This window comes from Cicer arietinum, chromosome 5, assembly GCF_000331145.2.
Source record: "Cicer arietinum cultivar CDC Frontier isolate Library 1 chromosome 5, Cicar.CDCFrontier_v2.0, whole genome shotgun sequence".
Taxonomy (NCBI): domain Eukaryota; kingdom Viridiplantae; phylum Streptophyta; class Magnoliopsida; order Fabales; family Fabaceae; genus Cicer; species Cicer arietinum.
The window spans coordinates 68,334,011-68,352,169 of record NC_021164.2 but is presented as its reverse complement, the minus strand read 5'-3'; the positions used below and the strand labels follow the sequence as shown (position 1 = coordinate 68,352,169).

Below are 18,159 nucleotides of genomic sequence, written 5' to 3'. Positions count from 1 at the left end.
AATATCAAATAATTTTAAAATATTTATAAAAATTTGTAAAGTTAATCTACACAATAAAAAATATTAATTTAACAGTTAGATTAATGAAATCCATCATTGATATTGTTTATATATATATATATATATATATATATATATATATATATATATATATATATATTATTACTATTATTTAAATCATCGCAGATCATTATCTTTTAACACGAACAATTTATTATATATTTATTCAAATAAATTAATTTAAAAAGTGTATCACATGTATTTAAAGTTTGTTAATAAAAAAATATCTTTAATTTTTTAGAGAGTTAAACATGTTTTTAATCTTTATAAAATTTCAATATTTTAATGTTCAATTTTTTTTTTAAATTGTTATTTATAATACAAAAGTTATATATTTTTTAGTTAAAATATGCTCTTAATGTGCTATACTCATTTTTTTTTTTTTTGAAAACAACATCGTGGTTTAGTACATTTAAATAAAATTTAAGTATTGTACATATGAGTTAAATATATTTTTAGCCTCTCTAAATATATTAATTTTTAATTTTAATTTATTTATAAAATTTATATGAACTTTGGTTCTTTTAAATTTTTGGTTATCAATTTTAGTTTTGGTTTTTGTACAAAAATTCACATTGCATGTTCTAATTGATTTATTTTTTTATGACATGTTATTGTTAAGACTTTAAAATATTATTAACTAATTAATCTTTAATTTAGCAATTTAATCTTTAATTCGAAGATATAAATAAATTAATCAAAATTTAAGATTAAATTATTAAACTAATGATATTTTAAATTCTTATCAACGATATATTATAAAAAAAATCGTTTGAAACATACAGCTTGAATTTTGTTAAAAACAAATACTAAAATTAATAATATAAAATTTAAAATAATAAAAATGTAGATAATTTTTTTAAAGAAAATAAAATAAAAATTTATATATTTAGAGAACTAAAATTGATATATATTAAAAACATATATCAACGATAAAATAGCAGTGACTTATTGGTAATTTGATTCTATTATGCATAATTACATACAAAATGTCATGTGTTCGAAAATATTTTTATGAGTTTTCAATGGTTTTATACATAAAAAAGAATGATAATACGAACAAAAAGTACAATCTATAACCGACTTCAAACGAGAAGTTGTATTATTAAATTTATTGAGAAGATTATTTTTTGTAAATGTGTTTATTTAATTGTGATTTTTATTACAGTCTAAAAACAAAATAAACGTCTTGCTTTTTTATTATATGGATATAGTTGTTACGATGATCACGAATGGGTGTCTCCAAATTAATATTCTTCAACTATTGAAAAAGATCAACACATGAATATTCCTCAATATTCATGTGTACATTTAGGATTCTTTTGGGAGTTTAGAGTGAGTGAGAAGACATAGGTAAAATAAAGGAGGAAAGAGAATATAAAAAAAATGTATATTCCTCCAATTTGATTATAATTTTTAATAAATTTAGAGGAGATTTGTTAGACTTGGTTCAGAAATATGAGAAGAAGAAAAAAATACGCTAGAGTTTCAACAAATAAAATAAATTTCAATAATAATATTGATATACTATAAGATTATAAACTAATCTTAAAATGATTTTATAAATATTATGAAATGATTTAATTTTATTCATAATTCAAAATCACTTTAAATGAAAGGAACACAAAAAATATATCATATGTGAATTTTAGATGATTTTGATAATTTTTTCACATCCTTATCATCTATTTATACTAATTTTAAAATTAAGAATATATTTTTGGTGGAAGCAATTATTTTAAAGTGTTGGTTTCCATTTGATAATACCAATAAGAATTGTCATTAAAGGTGTGTTTTTATCGGAGGGAAAGAAATGAGAGGGAGATGAAATTGAGTTATGTTTGAATAAAAAAAGGGAAATGATAAGTTTTAATATAATTTTTTTATCAAGACATAAAACAAAGTTTTGTAAGAATAACTTTTTTTACTCTTTATTAATATATCTCTTTAACCAAACATGTATTTACTTATTATTTATTTTCTATCCTCCCCTCATAAATTTTGTTCTCAACTCCTCTCTTCCATTGAATCAAACAAGGAATTTTATCTTTACGTCGTCTTAAAGTATAAATCATACATACTTTTTAAAAATATTTAATCCTCTCCACTCTCCTCCCCTTCCACCAAATACACCCTAACGAGAGTGTGAGAATCAGCAGCGGCGTTCTAAATTAAAGCACCGAGATTACGTCGTTTTTACACCGTCTCAGTTTCGGTTATTACGCGCGTAGTCACATTCCGTTTGGGAGCGCGTGAAGTTTCCATATTAACCACACCTACAAGTAAATAACAATGACCAAAAAATGAAGAAAATTGATCGGCTACCTACCTAAAATTCTCAAGTATTAGCAGCGGGTGGTACAAATATTGAAGACGAGTTCCACTTTCAATTACTGAACAAAAACAGAGCCCACGCTGAAACCCAGGTGTGTGAGTCATCTAACATTATACACAACTTGCTAAGTTTTCTCCTATGTTTTATTCTAGACAAATCGAAATTAGGTTTTTACGGCTGAGATGATCATCGACCTCCACTCTCTCTACTTTTCTTTTTCATACTAATAAAACGTTTTATTTCTGTTCCGGCATATTTCTACCAGTATATCTTAAATCATATTATATTTATTTACTTCCTATTTAGTCGTTTATCTATTTACAGTAACTTATTTTATGTGAACAGTAGAGTGAGTATTTAACTCTTTTTATAAAGCGGCCCTGTCTTTATCCGATGAGATTAGATAAGAATAAGATACATATATTTTATTTTCAGAATCTTGATTCATCTTTGTGATGAATTAATTGTAGCGTGTTTACTCTTGCACGTTAACTCTCTCTATATCATTCATCTTTTCATCACCTTTATTTTTCTTCTTTTCAAGCTCTATCGAATCAAGCACGTTTTCTCAATCTTCAATTCATGGAGGAAATGATAATAGGGCCCCGTTTGTATTGTTGCTGTAATTGTAGAAACCATGTCTCACTTCATGATGACATCATTTCCAAGGCTTTTCAGGTAAATCATCTTTTTCCTTTCTTTGCTCTCTCTGTTTTAAATACTTTTCTGGCTGATTTTCAGGACCTCTCCTTCTGCAACTGCATATTCCATTTTCTGCTTTTTGTTTTATTTCACTTTTAGAGAACTTTAGGGTTGATTTTCAGGAGATGATAACAATTAGACCTCATGCTTTGCATTTGCAATTGCAATTACAGTTAGACTAGATTAGATGAGTTATGGATCATACTCTATAATGAATTTCAGGCAATTTGTTCGAATTTGAAGAAGGAAGAAGTTGCTTTTTTTTTTCTTTTTCCTTTTTCCTTTATTAGAAGATATATGAGATAGTTTGTGTTTGTGGAAAAAGTGGTTGAGTGAGACTCTAAGGTTGATATCTTGCGATAATATCATGCATATATTGTGATATCTGCATATCATGCAAATATTTTTATCTCTAGTAATGTAACTCTTGTATTTAGGGATTCATAGCATATGTTTTGTTGTAAATATCATAATTAAGGCAACTATATTTATAGAAGAATGCACTGATCGTGCAGGCCATACTTGTATATGGATCATATTGAGAATGAGAATTGAAAATTGAGAAACAATGAAGGATATGAGAAAGCAATTCTGTTAGATTAGGCTGTTTGTGCTGAAAACACTGTTTTCTATCAATTATTTACCTATACAGAAATTAAGCAACGGTCGCCATAGATGCTTCTTGGCAGTAACTGTCACAGTGATTTTAGATGCATAATTATCATATTTGTGAGGATACTTTTGGTTGAAAAAGGCATTTCAAAAGTGGTGGGAAGTGAAACAGATGAGATGAGTCCAAAAAGTGATTAAGATTTTCAACCTTTAACATCTTTTTTATTTATTTTTTCTTTCTTAGATAACCCGTAGTTTTACTGACATAGCAGCCAAATATCACAAAGATTGGCAGTATTTCAATCCTTACTATGTGTTTGGTAGGCATAAACATTCCTACGGGATCATTGTTCTCATTTGGACTTCAAGTTTGTTCCAATTAAAGTCTTCTTCTGTTGTTATTCTTGATACTTGCATTTTAGTTTTATGATTTTATCTCATTAAAAGTTTGGCTAGATCGTTTACTGATATTTGTTTCACAAATGTTCTAACTAGGGGAAAAATGGCCGAGCCTTTCTGTTTTCCCATGCAATGAATGTTGTCACTGGACCAAAAGAAGACAGGCATCTCTTGACTGGTCTCCACACTGTTGCTGATGTTTACTGCGGTGATTGCCGGGAAGTGCTGGGTTGGAAATACGAAAGAGCTTACGAGGCATCTCAGAAGTACAAGGAAGGAAAATTCATCCTCGAAAAGTCGAAAATTGTTAAGGAGAACTGGTAGCATTCCCTTCTGCAACTCTGATCCCCAATCCATTCATTCCAGTTATGATGTAGATTTATTCATGCTTTGGGATGTGCCTATGTACAGGAAGTACTCACTTTTACCCATTTAAAAATTTGTCATTGCTTATCCAACTTCATTATGTTTCTTCATGTTGTTACCAGAAGTGAAATTGTAATATAAACTGTTTATACCTTGTTAATAAAATCGTGTATTCATTTTCTGGTCTATGGATTTCAAGGTTGAATGAAATCATCAAAGAACAATATCTGGTCCAAACTATACCAACTTATGGATTTCTCTTTTGGAATATGAACATTGCTGACATGAAAAGTTTTGCTCCAGCTTCCCTCATTATGCAGGTTGCAACCCGTCTTTAGTGGATTTTTATGTCTGGGACTGACATGTTGGCAGAGCTTCAATATTTTGAATTTTAGCTGTCGATGCTCCCATTTCCTTCATGAATGGTGTGTACTTTTGAAGTTCAGCTTTCCTTTCCTTTGTGAACAAACATACGCTGCTTAATAATCACAGCATGTTTTGTAGCAGAAGCCTAGAATGTCTAAGTATTCTTTTCTCATTTCCCTCCTTGCTCTCGAAGGTTCAGGTAATTTGAGGGGAAGATAAGAGGAAGAAAACACATGTAAAAGATATGACGAACAATTCGAGATTAAATTAAAATTGTGAAAGAACCCTCAAATGTGTTAAGTAGGTGACATGAACAATTCGAGATTAAATTAAAATTGTGAAAGAACACTCAAATGTATCAAGTAGGTGACACGCAATGTCACTTTTTCTATTCAGCAATAAATGACATACATTTTGAACGTAAAGAGAGAAAATTATGCCTCTTAAAGTTGACATAAAAGACAACTTTCACTCTCCTTCTATTGTAATTGGTAACAAACAAATAGGTACTTTGTTTTCCCTTAAACTCCAAAGCAAGTTGATCTTCATTGATATACTCCTTATCAATTAACTAATAAAGATTTTGATTGAAATAAGATAAGCCTCTCAAACACATTAAGAGTAACATACAGAAGTTTAAAAATTTTTGAAATAATAAGTAGAGTGATTAATAGTGCAACCATTCACTAACTCCACAGACAAATATTTATCACTCATATAAAATTTCAAATTACTAACTATTTTTTTACAAAAATGAGTAAATATTCAAGTTAAAAAACAAAAATTTCTTAGTAATGTCAAAACACATCAACAAATTCATCAAACACAACACATCAACAAAATTTATCAAACACAACATTGTTGATGTAATTCTCGGATTACTCTCTCCTCCACAATTCTTCTATTGTTAGTCTATATTTTAGATACAAATTAATGTTTTTGTTTTGGTATATACATGTATGTTATGGTATTTACATAGATCGAATATATATTTTTGTTCGTATGATCTCTTTCTCAAGTTTGATTCCAGTAAAAACTAAAATTTAATAAATAAGTAAATTAAGATTCAAATATTTTTTAATACTAATAATATTATTCAAATACATATTAAATAAATACTTTTCAATAATTTTTTCATTTATTAATAATAAAATAAATTCAAAAAATGAACACGACTTAGACATCACTAAGTTCCCGATGACCATCGCATTACAAAAATGCGATTGTTTTCTGTCTAAGTGACAGATATCTTACCGGTAGAAACAATTGAAAACGGTACCTCTAAAATAACTTACTTTTGAGTTTTCCTCCATTTTCTCAAGGATTTCCTACTAGCACTTAACTAATAAATCAATCAATGTCAAATAAATTGAATTTGTGATATCAATAAATCACAACATCTTAACATTATAAATTAATATTTTATCATAATTATTTTTGGAATTCTTTCTATTTGAGATTAGTATTAATATTCTGATTTCACAGATTAATTGTCGGAACAACCGAATACGACGCACATACTCGACGTTAAGGGCGTCGATAGATCAATATTAAGGATCTTGTAATAATTATGTGTTAATGTCGAGGTGGATTCAAAAGGATACCTTCAAATTGCGAATTAAGTTGTCATAGGTGACCATAAATGCGACGGTATATATAAACTAGATGCAATTGTTTAGGATCAAAATATATATATGTGACGCAACATCGTGAATCTGCGTAACATAAATAAAACTTCAGAAGCATCTTTCATAGAATTAATTCGGGAAACATTAGACGTAATAATAATGAATATTTATGGTAGAGATTAATTCCAACAAGAAAATTTATGTGAAGTATGTAGGTACGTAGCCCATTCGTCGTGGTGTCTTGACTTAAAATTGTTTCCATATGTAGCCAAACAATTTGCGTAGAGTGGATTCCAATGGTGCACATTTCTTAACATGATTCCGCTAGAAAAACGAATGATAATCTGTTTGCACATATATGGTCCCGCAGCTACATGAATAATTACCCTTTATGTCCTTGATGTTAGAGCCTGTCTAGTACGTAGAAACTCTAATGTATGTAAAAATAAAAGGTCATGATTGGAGTGAAGCTATAGGTTAAAAGAAGGTTAATTTTTTTTATATCTAATGTCTACATTCTACATACATCAATTCTCTCTATGCTATTTGGTCACAAGGAATGAGAATTTTTCCTTTGGTGATGACTCGTTTTTCGATAATTTAATTCAAGATCTATTGTACCGCGGAAATGCAATTGAATGAATGATTTTAAGTATAGTACTACATGATATTCTCCTACCGAAAAATCACTTTAATTTATTTCAATTAATATACTGTAGTGGGTGCTTTATGGAGTGGATCGTATAAACGTTGGCAAGAATGTCCCCATGATGCGGAGCTGTAAAGTTTGATTACTTTAAAATTATATATAAATATTGAAGATAGGTGATTTATTATTGTTTTTTAAACCACTCTTTTGCGTTTTTTTATTTACCATTTTATATAAATAAATCATTTATTTTAACTAATTATTTTTATGTGTTTATTTTATTTTATCAATTAAGTATGATATTTGATTTTTTTTATTATTTTAAGTACTAATAGCGATATCTTATATAAACAATTATAATATATTATTTTAAATAGTTAATTGAACTAATAATTACTGAAATATATATATTTTTTTTTTGTTTACGTGTTTTGCAAAAATGTTAAATTAAAATTAAATTATAAATGACATTGTTAACATGTTATAAATGACATTATCAAAGTATGACATCTCAAAATTAAAGTTTACACAAAAAATTCTTATGTAGTAAAGACATAAGCCAAGCTAAATTTGAAAAGAAAGTTGATTAATTTTTAAATAGATAGTTGAATTAACAATAGTTAATTAACTGATAAATTTATGATACAAACAAATATTTTAGACAAATCATATGTTATAGACATAAGTGATTTTATATTTATTTTAAAAGTTCAAATCAAATTATTTTGATTTATTATCGCTAATTTAAAATAGATTTAATTTTTTAATACGATATCATTGCAAAGATAAAATTTTCAACATCCAATTTTATTTTTTATATTATATCTGATTCATGTATTAAAAGTATCAAAATTACATACCTTATGTATTCTTCAAAATTCCCATGTAAAATTTAAAAATAAATAATAAAATTAATCATTTCTTTATATAAATTAGGAGATGTAAAAAAAGAAAATATCGATACTTAACTAATAAGAGTATATTGTTGTCTATGTTTTCTTTTAATAATTATTCTAATTTTTATATAAAAGATATTAATTAAAAAGAAACTAATTTTGTTGGAAGAGGAAATGGTGTGGAGGATATGATTCTTGCACGGTTACCAATAGGAATGTTTGTAGGACCCCTCTCCCACCAGAAAAAAAAAAAAGGAGACCAGAGTCAAGCTCCAGCTTCTTAGGCTTTCAATATAAGAAAAAGGAAAAAGAAGCCCATGTGAGGGATATACAAAGTGAAATAATAATCTTTACAAAAATGGAGAAAATTGAATGAAACCTTCAACAACCAAATGGAAATATAGTGAGGTCATCAAAGACATGGGAACCAGAGAAAATTTGGTACACATGACCGAATAAATTGAATAAGCAATGCTATTAGGTTTTTTACTCCGACCCATAGACTCGCATATTTGGTTTTATATTCGACTTAATAATTCATACTTTAAAAATGTTAATTTGTAACATAAGCTGTATTATTTTTTATAAATTTAATTCAGATATTATATTTTAACTTAGAACTTGAGTTTTTGCTAGAAGCAATTTTTAGACAATCGTTTTTGTTTATTTACTATTTAGGTATAAAGATTTAGAGTTTTAACGTTAATTATATATATCTTTTAAAACCACTAATTAAACTAAAAGTTTCATTATAAATTATATGCCACTTTAATTATTTCACACACACAAATTATGAAATGTAATTAATGTTGTATAAAATAAATAAATTATAAATTACTTTATAAATGCACCCCATAAATGATATGAGATTGAGAGACATAAATGAATTAGAAAACGATAAAGTAATAAGTTATTAATGGAGATAATAATAATAATAATAATAATAATAATAATAATAATAATAATAATAATAATAATAATAATAATAATAATAATAATAATAATAATAATTAATGTAAGTTCATTTCTTTACCAGTATAGAATAAGTTCATATTCACTAACTTTATATTTTAAAAAAATGTTAACCACGTCAATAATAATTTTTATGTCGATAGAGAATAAACATGCTTTACTAATGCTATAATTAAATAGGGCAAATTCTGTTATTGAACACTTAACAAGTGGTTCATTTTATTTAAAAAATATTTAAAATTTGAATACTAATCGACATCATCCTAATATAAAAATTTAGAGTTATATTCATCATCTCTCATTAACAACAATTTTTTTACAAAACAAATTATTCATCAATATACTATTTTTAAAATTTCAATTTCACTAATTGCAATTTTACTTCTATTATTTTTTCTCATTCATAAAATTAGTCTTATAATTAAAAAATCAACAATTTTATTTTTCTTATTTTTTAACTAAAATTAATTATATATAGTATTTTAAATAATATAACATTTAATATATCATAAAAAATTAACTTTTTAACTTTAATTTTTATATTTTTAATTTAATTAACAATTTATAAATAATTAATGAATATAAATAATTTGATATAATATAATGTTATGACAATAAAAGTAATTTAATATAATGTTAGACAGTTAAAAAGGGAGAGTTAGATGGACATTAATGAATGAATTAATAGAAAGGTGATACTAATAGTGTAAGTGTGAGTGTGACGTGAAGAGTTAACAGAACGATCCTATTCGGTAGCTTAATGAAAAAGAAAAAGTGAATGAAGAAGAAGAAGAAGAAGAAGAAGGAGCATGGCGGCACTGTTTTAGGATCTGACACTTTGCTACAAAAGATATATAGTGATTAGTGAGTGTGTGAGGAGACCACTTTCGCTGTAAAGGATTTGACACCCATCATTCCAAAACCCACTTTCTTCTTTCTTCTCCCAACACATAATAATAATAATAATGCATTTTTATATCTCACTCACTTCATCTCATTCCTTTCAATCAAAATTCTAAAACTCATTTTTCAATCAAAACTAGTGCTTACTAAATACCATAATAATAATAATAAAGAAAAATAAATATGACAAATAATTAATTAAAGAAACAATAAACAAAAGCAATTAATAACCTATTTACCCTATTATGTTAGTGGTTTTGATCATGATCACTCCAAACTTCAAAAGTTCAAACATCCATTCTCCCAGAACATTAATTACCAAAAGATAAAAAGGGTCTAAACTAAAGCATGCACCAACCCTTTTTTTTGTTTGTTCAATATCTACTATCTACTAGTACTACCATGATCCTCCACCTAACATACCATTCCAAAACCCACTTGAATCACCTTGATTTCTAGTATTAATATTATTCTGCTCATCAAACTCATGATCACTACTTGGAACTTGTTGCTTCATCTCTTCAACAGGAAACAACATCCTTGCACCAGAACCACTTTCTTCAATCCCTTCTAAACCACCATAACCATTTTCAAACCCTTCAACAACACTGAAGTTAAGACCAGGTTTAAAATCTTGCAAATTAGCAAACCCTGTTGAATTATACATTGCAGCAGCAGCAGCACTACTCTCTGATATACTCATAGGCATCATAAAATTTGTTGAATTCAAACCCCTTGATGATGATGAAGAATTTACAATACCAGTTTTCAAAAGCTCCATAGCTGACAAATGAGAAGATGGTGATGATGAAGAATTATTATTATTATTATTATTAGTAGTAGTAGTAGTATTAGGTTTATCTTGTTCATAAGGAAGTTCAATGAATTTAGATAAAGTGTTGTAATCTTCTTGTGGTGGTGGATAAGCTAGGTTAAGATCTTGACCTTGATGGATCTTAGGGTTTTGAGAAGCTGAATGAGGGAAATTAGTATTATTATTTTGTGAGGCTAAATCATGATTATTGAGAATAATATTTTTAGTTATTGTTGAAGATGGAATTTGTGAGGATGATGGTGATGGTGATGATGGAGTTGATCTTTTGTTTTTTCTTGAACCACCACCAACAGGAACATTTCTTAAAGAACCACCTTCAGTCCAATACCTTCTACAAGTTTTGCAAAAGTACCTTGGTTGAGAGAGACTATAGTTATTGTAATAGCAAAATTTTGTGTTGGTTGAATTGCACCTTGGACAGTTCAAAGCTTGATCCTTTTGTGGCCTTGCTCTTCTTTCTAACATAGGTGCTTCTTTTGAACAAGGATTTTCCATTTGTTTAACCACTCCTATCCCCTGCAAAAAACAAAATCAAATTTATTAACTTTTTTTCTTAGGGTCCTTACTTCTTTAAAAAAAAATGGGAAACAAACAAAAAGAAAGAAAAAAAAAATTAGAAGGTGGTTATATATATAGTTTGAGGGATAATTGTTTCAAGTGCAGCTATGGAAATAATACAAACAAATTTTTCAACTTTCTTTCTTTGGGTTCTTTAGAAAGGTGAAGTTAGAAAAAGATCTTTAAAAATTAAGAGAAGAACAAAAAAATTGAATTTTTAGTGGAGGATCAGAAAAAGTAGTGTAAAGGAAAAAGTGAAAACTTCCCTTAGAACAAACAAAATAATCAAAAATAAATTTATTGTGGTTGATAATCAGAAATCTTATAGCAGAGATATTTTTTCATGATTAAAAGAAGGAAAGAAAAACAGAAAAAGGTATGTGTGTGTGTTTACCTGTGCCCACTGAGATGTGTCCATGGATTTAAGAAGAAAAAAGGAGTCTTCTTCAGAGAAAGAAAAACAGGCACTTTTCTAGAGGAGAGTGAAAAGCAAAGTGCATAATAAAGCTTTTGAGAGTTGTGGAATGGAATATAGCAGAGTAGTAGTAGTGGATACTATATTACGCATGAAGGGGTATTTTAGTAATTTTATAGTATTGTAATTACTATATGATGTGATGACACGTACTTGAAATTTGTGTATATGACATGAAGCCTACTTGTGTTGATAAATAAAGTATTTTGCACAAGTCAATAATATTCTTCTTTGGTGTCTTTTTGTAGAAGCATAGTGGAATTTTAGTCGGTTAAGATCAGAGAAGGAGAAATGCCTTTTTCCTTATACTATTCTATCTCATCAACTATTTTCACTTATTACTCTTTTTTTTTTTTTTCTTGAAAAAATAATTAGTATTTTTTGTATTTTGGAAACTTACTCTATAAAGATGTCTCTAAAGATGTAGTTCAGTTGTATGTGTAGGAATGTTAAAAAAGTTGTTTGATTTAAGTGGGTGTAGTTACTCTTATAATGAATAAATAAAATTTTAAATATATGAGTTGAATCATAATATGAAGATATAGTGATAAATTTTTTTTTTTATTTTAAAGTATCGATTCGTTATTGTTTTTATATTTTAGATTATTTTATAAATAATATTAGAGTTTTGTTCGATTTAATGAGAGAGTAATAATGAGATTTTAGTTTGGTGATCTTCTCTAATTCGATTTGTTAATGATTTTTTTATCTAAAATCTACGACATAAATTTTATAATGGAAATTCAATATTAATTATTCACTCCATTCATTTTTAAGTGTATTTGATTTATAATTTTTTTATTTGTTATTTCAAAGTAATATTAATTATTGGCATTACAAAATTATTCTTAATTATTTATTACAAAGTTAAAAAAAAAGTGAAATAAAATAATAAATAGTTAATAACATTATAAGAAAAAAATAAATACATTTATAAAAAATAACAAATTATTAATTTCATTTATATCTATAAAGAACTTAAAAAATAACAAATAAAAATGAATGAATTAGCATTAACGAGTAGCCTTTTCTTCTGTAGTAAAAAAATTGTATGGAGATAAGATGCTATGCAATATCATTACACAACTAAACACACAAAGAGTTGGTTTAATAGAGTATGATGGAGCTTGAATTAGACATATTGTATGTTCATGTTGCTACTCATTCCTTTTAAGGTGGCATAGATATAATGATATGATATAATTAGGTTTTTCTTAACTCGAATTTAGGTGCCATCCTTTTCCTATATTTGTTATCTTTTAAAATAAAACTTTATACCTAATTCATGATGATTCTTTAAATTTTATATTGCAAAATGATGAGAAAAATGACTATCAAATAGGTATTTTAAAGGATTATATGAAGATTTTTTATTGTGTGCATTCATAACATATTGTTATAACTGTATACAGTCACACGATTTTGATCGTTCGATTAAGATTAAACGGTCTAAATTTTAAATTTTAAATTTTGTTGGCTTTATGTTTGGATTGTTCGATCAATTATCGAATGAACGAAATAGATTTGAACAAAAAGAATATTTTAATTATCATTTTTTTCTTTTATTTTGTATTTATTTATGTGAATATGTTAATCAGTTTGTGTTCAAATATTATGTATATAAGTATTTCTCTACTTCTACAAATACTACAACATTGAATATCAAGTTTCGACATAGTTCTATAAAGAGGAATTCAACCATATGTACGTTAAATTAAATTTATGTACAACACAATATAAAAGCAAAAATTAAATTTAGAATGAAAGTAAATTAAACTATGAATCGTGCATGGTTCCTTCTTACAAATGATATATTCGATATCATATATTGTATTTGTGCATTAGTACACACCATAAAATATATTCAGTCTTAACCCCAGTTTACTTATGAAGACTTAGTTAACTTTTTAGTTTGTTTTGATTAGAATTAATTTTGAATGAATTAATTTTGAAAAAACAATTCAACTAAAAGTGAATTAAATGTGATTTATTTGAACATATTTAAATAAAAAATAAATTGAACAATAGATTTTAACTTTAAAATTGACCGTATAGTTAAAAACTCTAAATTTTGACTTCAATTAAAAACAATTATAAAAATACAATCAATTGTACTTTATTAAAAAAAAAAAAAAAAAAAAAAAAAAAGAACATTTACAAATTTGGAGAAAAAGTCAAAAGAAGAGCATGTAATAGTAGAAACTATAAAAGTGAAACTACATAAAAAGAATGGAGAATACTTGAATGAGAGTCATTATCTCACCTACAAATATAAATACTTGTAAAGAGTTAAGAAACATTTTAATTTTTTGGGATCATTTAGAGTAATGTGATTTCAATTTAGTTCAGAAGAGTATAAGTGATTATTTTATTATGTGTGAGATTTGAATAATATATTAAGTAATTGCTTGGGAATACATATATTGAAGTAGGTTATATTATTGTGATATTTTTTGTTAAAAAGAAAAAACCAAAGCGAAAGTTTAATTCAATTTAACGTCCACAAGCACAAAACGTGCATAAATGAAAAATACACACACTTTTAAATTCAATTCATTCACTAATTACAATCACTCAATATTATATATCTAAAATAATATAGGTTAAATTACATCAATAGTCCCTTAACTTAATTTCAGGTAACATTTTAATTTTTTTTTTTTTTCGAGTTGGTCCTTTATTTTAGTTTTAAGTGACAATTTGATATTTTATGTTTTAAAATGTGTGTTGTCCTTTTTTTTACAAAAATTCAAAAAAACAATCAAAATTTTCAAAAAAAACCTATAAAATTCATTATCATCTTCAATAAAATACAAATTTAATCAAATTCAGAACTTAAATCTTAAAATAAACTCATATTTTTATTCTTTACTTGATGTTGTTGGAGATGAAAATATGAGTTTATTTGAATATTTGAGTTATGGATTTGATTAAATTTGCATTATATTGAAGATGATTATTAGTTTTATGGGTTTTGGTTGAAAATTTTGATGGTTTTTTTGAATTTTTGTAAAACAAAGGATAACATTGTTGATATTTTAAAATATAAAATATCAAATTGTCACTTAAAATTAAAATAAAAGACCAACTCGAAAAAAAAAGATAAAGAACTAAAACGTTACCTGAAATTAAGTTAAGGAACCGTTGGTGTAATTTAGCCAATAATATATCAAGTAGGGATGAAGAGAGCAATTTTTCCACAACACTATTGAAATACCAAAACAAAATTTATCTTTAAAACCATATTTGCAAGCTAGTGTGTTAGCCAACAATTGAGAGATTGAATAATTAAAGCCCTTGAGTTTTGACTTCAACCAGAATATAATAGTTGAGTTTTCTCTAATATTTACTCCATAGAAATTACTTTACTTTGAAATATCTTTTTGTGTCTTTCATTTTAAATAACCAAAATAGAAGCAAATTAATTAAAGAGTTCAAAAACACTCTTCAAATACTCATCCTCTTTGCATTAACCTCAAAAAACTACACGAGTAGCTACGTCAATCATTATCAAACACCACTTGAAACCCCAACTACTTTGCTAACTTGAACGAAATAATAGAGTTTGAGTTTTTTTTTGTTTGTTATAATCTCATAAGTGTGTAATCAGTGTCGGCTTCACCAATGATAATTATTTATCAAGAAAATTGATTGACTAACATTATTGTCCCCTCGTCCAACCATGTTTTTATTAAGCATGGAGATATAGCTCGAGACCTTGAATATGAGATATGAGTCTAATGATATTAAAGAGAATCAAATTGTTTATGTGTCATTCATTATCAACTTATCAACTATCAACTAATTTATGTTTTATTTTAGAAAGTTATCAATGAGTTTATATTATACGTTACTTTTTGCCAAATACAGCTTAGCTACGACCCTAAATAGTTAATGTGAAAATTTGAGTATTTTAAAATTTTATTATGTATTAAAATCCAAATATGATGACTCTAGCGATATTAGTAATTTACTATAAGTTTACTAATTAAACTAACATAAGTTCCAACTTGAGTACCATATGTTCATAATAAAAGTATGATAAAGTTAAAAGTAAAAAATAGAACCAATAATTAGGATAAATAAGAATTAGATGAATTATACATGAGTCTAGTCTTCCACGATTAAATCAATTGTATAGAATTACGATGTGGTAAAATTTTGGATTGGGTTCATCTTTGGTTATCCCTTTTTACATATGCACTTATTTATGAGATGTTTTTCATTAGTTTTTGATTCATAAGAATGTGTTGAGTCAGAAGTAGAATAATAAATGATTATATTGGGTGAAGATTCAAATAAAAAATTAGAGTAATAAATGATTACATTAATTTTTGATTTATTAGTTTCTTCATTAGTTTATGAGATCTATTTTTCAAATAAAAAATTATTGTCAAGAAGAGTTTCAATATAAAAAGTCGATCACTTCATATAACTATTAATTTTGATATCACGTTTAAACCATAAAGAGAATCCAATAAATTATCACATTAAATTAAAAATTATCATACGAATGAGTTTAATACGACGTCTTCGTTCAACGTCTTTAAAACTATGAATATGTAGACGATGATCCACTTTAACATCTAATCTAAAAAATTTAGTCATACTTCACGCATCATCAAAATGTTGATGAGTCATGTTTCCAAATTCCAATTTCCCATTTCGTTAAGAAGTCCCTGTCAATTTTTGTTGCAAATTACGTTGGAGTCATTTTCTTTCATTATGAAAAGGGAAAACAATCTTATGCATAGTCTAGGATCCGGATTAAATTTCCCTCTCAAAAGAAGCACAATAATTTTACGGCCGTTAAGCTCAATCACAAAGAGGCATTATTCAATGGGTCCTCATCACTATCTTTTGCATTAGGTGGAACCCACTAAGCAGATTAATAAAAACTAATTAAGTTACTCAGTGAAAAAAAAAGAGAGACACACTTCTTATGAATCATTTGGGACAAAAAAGTTATGCAAAATCTACCATGCCTTTATTATATAATAAACTTTTGAAATTAGTAGGCTTTTTACTTGTCCACTCCTTTCTTGACTCGTATATAGTGCTTTTCCTAGCAACAAATCCTTCACTAATTATTTAATTGCAATGCCAATTATATCAAAGCAACGTGATTTAGAATGGCCCAACTCAACTTTGTTTATTGTATACCTAAAGTGTGACAAGTAATTGGCTCTCCCGGGAATTAAGATAGTTATTTAGCTTGCATATAAATGAAATTAGTAGGTCTCAAACTCAAATTATATATAAATAAAATAATGTATACTTGTAAATACATGATAAATTCTGAGCATTCAGCAACCTTTATTTTTAAGTCAAACTCGTGGTCACTTTTAAACACTGTTTTCCTAAGGATAATTATATATCTCCCATCAATTCCGTTTAGGCCGGTTCTTTTGCCCCCCGATTCCGTACAATAGGAGGTTCCATTAAGTTTTACTGTTTTAATTGGGACATACTTTTACATAATTTTTTTTATCTTTAAAAGAAATAATAATAAAAAAATTATTTGCACACAACATGAGATATCTTATTCATAGCATTTAAAGAAAAGAAAATTGACTCTTATAAATTGAATAACAATAGAATTTAAAGTTGAATGAATGAAAGACAAATCAATAGAAGAAATGGAAGAAGAGCACACTAAAAAATTGGGCAGCCTCTGAATGCATTGATTCAGTCACATGAAACTAAAATAACAATGGCAGTGTCAAGTGGCAATGGTTCATCTTCCATCAACTGAGCTTTCGATGATTCAGTTAAGGAATAATTAATAGGACCATTTTGTCCAACAAAGCGCACTCACATTTATAATGATTTTTTGAGATATAACAAAAAAAATCAATAGTACAAACAAGCAACACATGCGAGGCCAGTAACATTTTTTTAGGATTTTCCAGCTTTTGCGTACAGCTTTAATCCATTGAAAGCAAATTGAAGGGCCTACTCAGCAGAATACATAGCAACAGGTGTAGGGCCACAAATAGTGTGATCTCCTACCTTAATGGGTAAGTAAAATAGATACATTATTATTACAACAACATCATTATATTTTATATCAGGGAACATATTTTCTATGCTCTTATTACTAAAAACACTAATATTTTTTAAGTCTACTTTTCAAACCATACAAAATTAATGTTTTTTTATATATATGTGTACATCTTAATTCACGTTGGAGGGAAGAGAAAACATGTCCATCTCTTTCATATTGAAATATTTAACACTCTTCTTTCATCTCTATATTTGGATGAAATGTACTTGAGTTCTAGTAATGATCCATTTGCTTACGATTATATAATCAATTATCTCAATATTAATAATTTAGATATTTTTAAGAAAAATTAGTGTTATTTTGTGGTTATTTATCAGATATTTTTTTAAAATGTTG

The 18,159-nt window shown here is 26.7% G+C and overlaps 2 protein-coding genes across 4 annotated transcripts; one reads left to right on the top strand and one right to left on the bottom strand.

The window, feature by feature from the left end:
* Positions 1-2,181: 2,181 nt before the first annotated feature.
* Positions 2,182-4,660, top strand: LOC101494076 (protein yippee-like At4g27745). Of its 2 annotated transcripts, XM_004502633.4 has the most exons (3): positions 2,182-2,486; positions 2,940-3,073; positions 4,205-4,660. In XM_004502633.4, exons 2-3 carry the CDS (start codon positions 2,978-2,980, stop codon positions 4,430-4,432), a joined length of 324 nt encoding a protein of 107 aa, XP_004502690.1. In that variant the 5' UTR covers positions 2,182-2,486; positions 2,940-2,977; the 3' UTR covers positions 4,433-4,660. The 2 variants fall into 2 exon arrangements, with proteins under 2 accessions (XP_004502690.1, XP_004502689.1); XM_004502632.4 differs by lacking the exon at positions 2,182-2,486 and having other exon boundaries at positions 2,574-3,073.
* Positions 4,661-10,056: 5,396 nt separating this feature from the next.
* LOC101493540 (dof zinc finger protein 1-like) lies at positions 10,057-11,834 on the bottom strand. Of its 2 annotated transcripts, XM_004502631.4 has the most exons (3): positions 11,676-11,834; positions 11,136-11,239; positions 10,057-11,054 (listed from the first exon to the last, which is right to left on the bottom strand). In XM_004502631.4, exons 1-3 carry the CDS (start codon positions 11,697-11,699, stop codon positions 10,286-10,288), a joined length of 897 nt encoding a protein of 298 aa, XP_004502688.1. In that variant the 5' UTR covers positions 11,700-11,834; the 3' UTR covers positions 10,057-10,285. The 2 variants fall into 2 exon arrangements, with proteins under 2 accessions (XP_004502688.1, XP_004502687.1); XM_004502630.4 differs by having other exon boundaries at positions 10,057-11,239.
* Between the last annotated feature and the right edge of the window lie 6,325 nt (positions 11,835-18,159).

Excerpts from the sequence above, each read along its gene's own strand:
- LOC101494076 (XM_004502633.4), top strand. The coding sequence starts at position 2,978 with ATGGAGGAAATGATAATAGGGCCCCGTTTGTATTGTTGCTGTAATTGT. Across the intron at positions 3,074-4,204 it reads TCATTTCCAAGGCTTTTCAG|GGGAAAAATGGCCGAGCCTT; the intron begins GTAAATCATCTT and ends TGTTCTAACTAG.
- LOC101493540 (XM_004502630.4), bottom strand. The coding sequence starts at position 11,699 with ATGGACACATCTCAGTGGGCACAG. Across the intron at positions 11,240-11,675 it reads ACACATCTCAGTGGGCACAG|GGGATAGGAGTGGTTAAACA; the intron begins GTAAACACACAC and ends TGTTTTTTGCAG.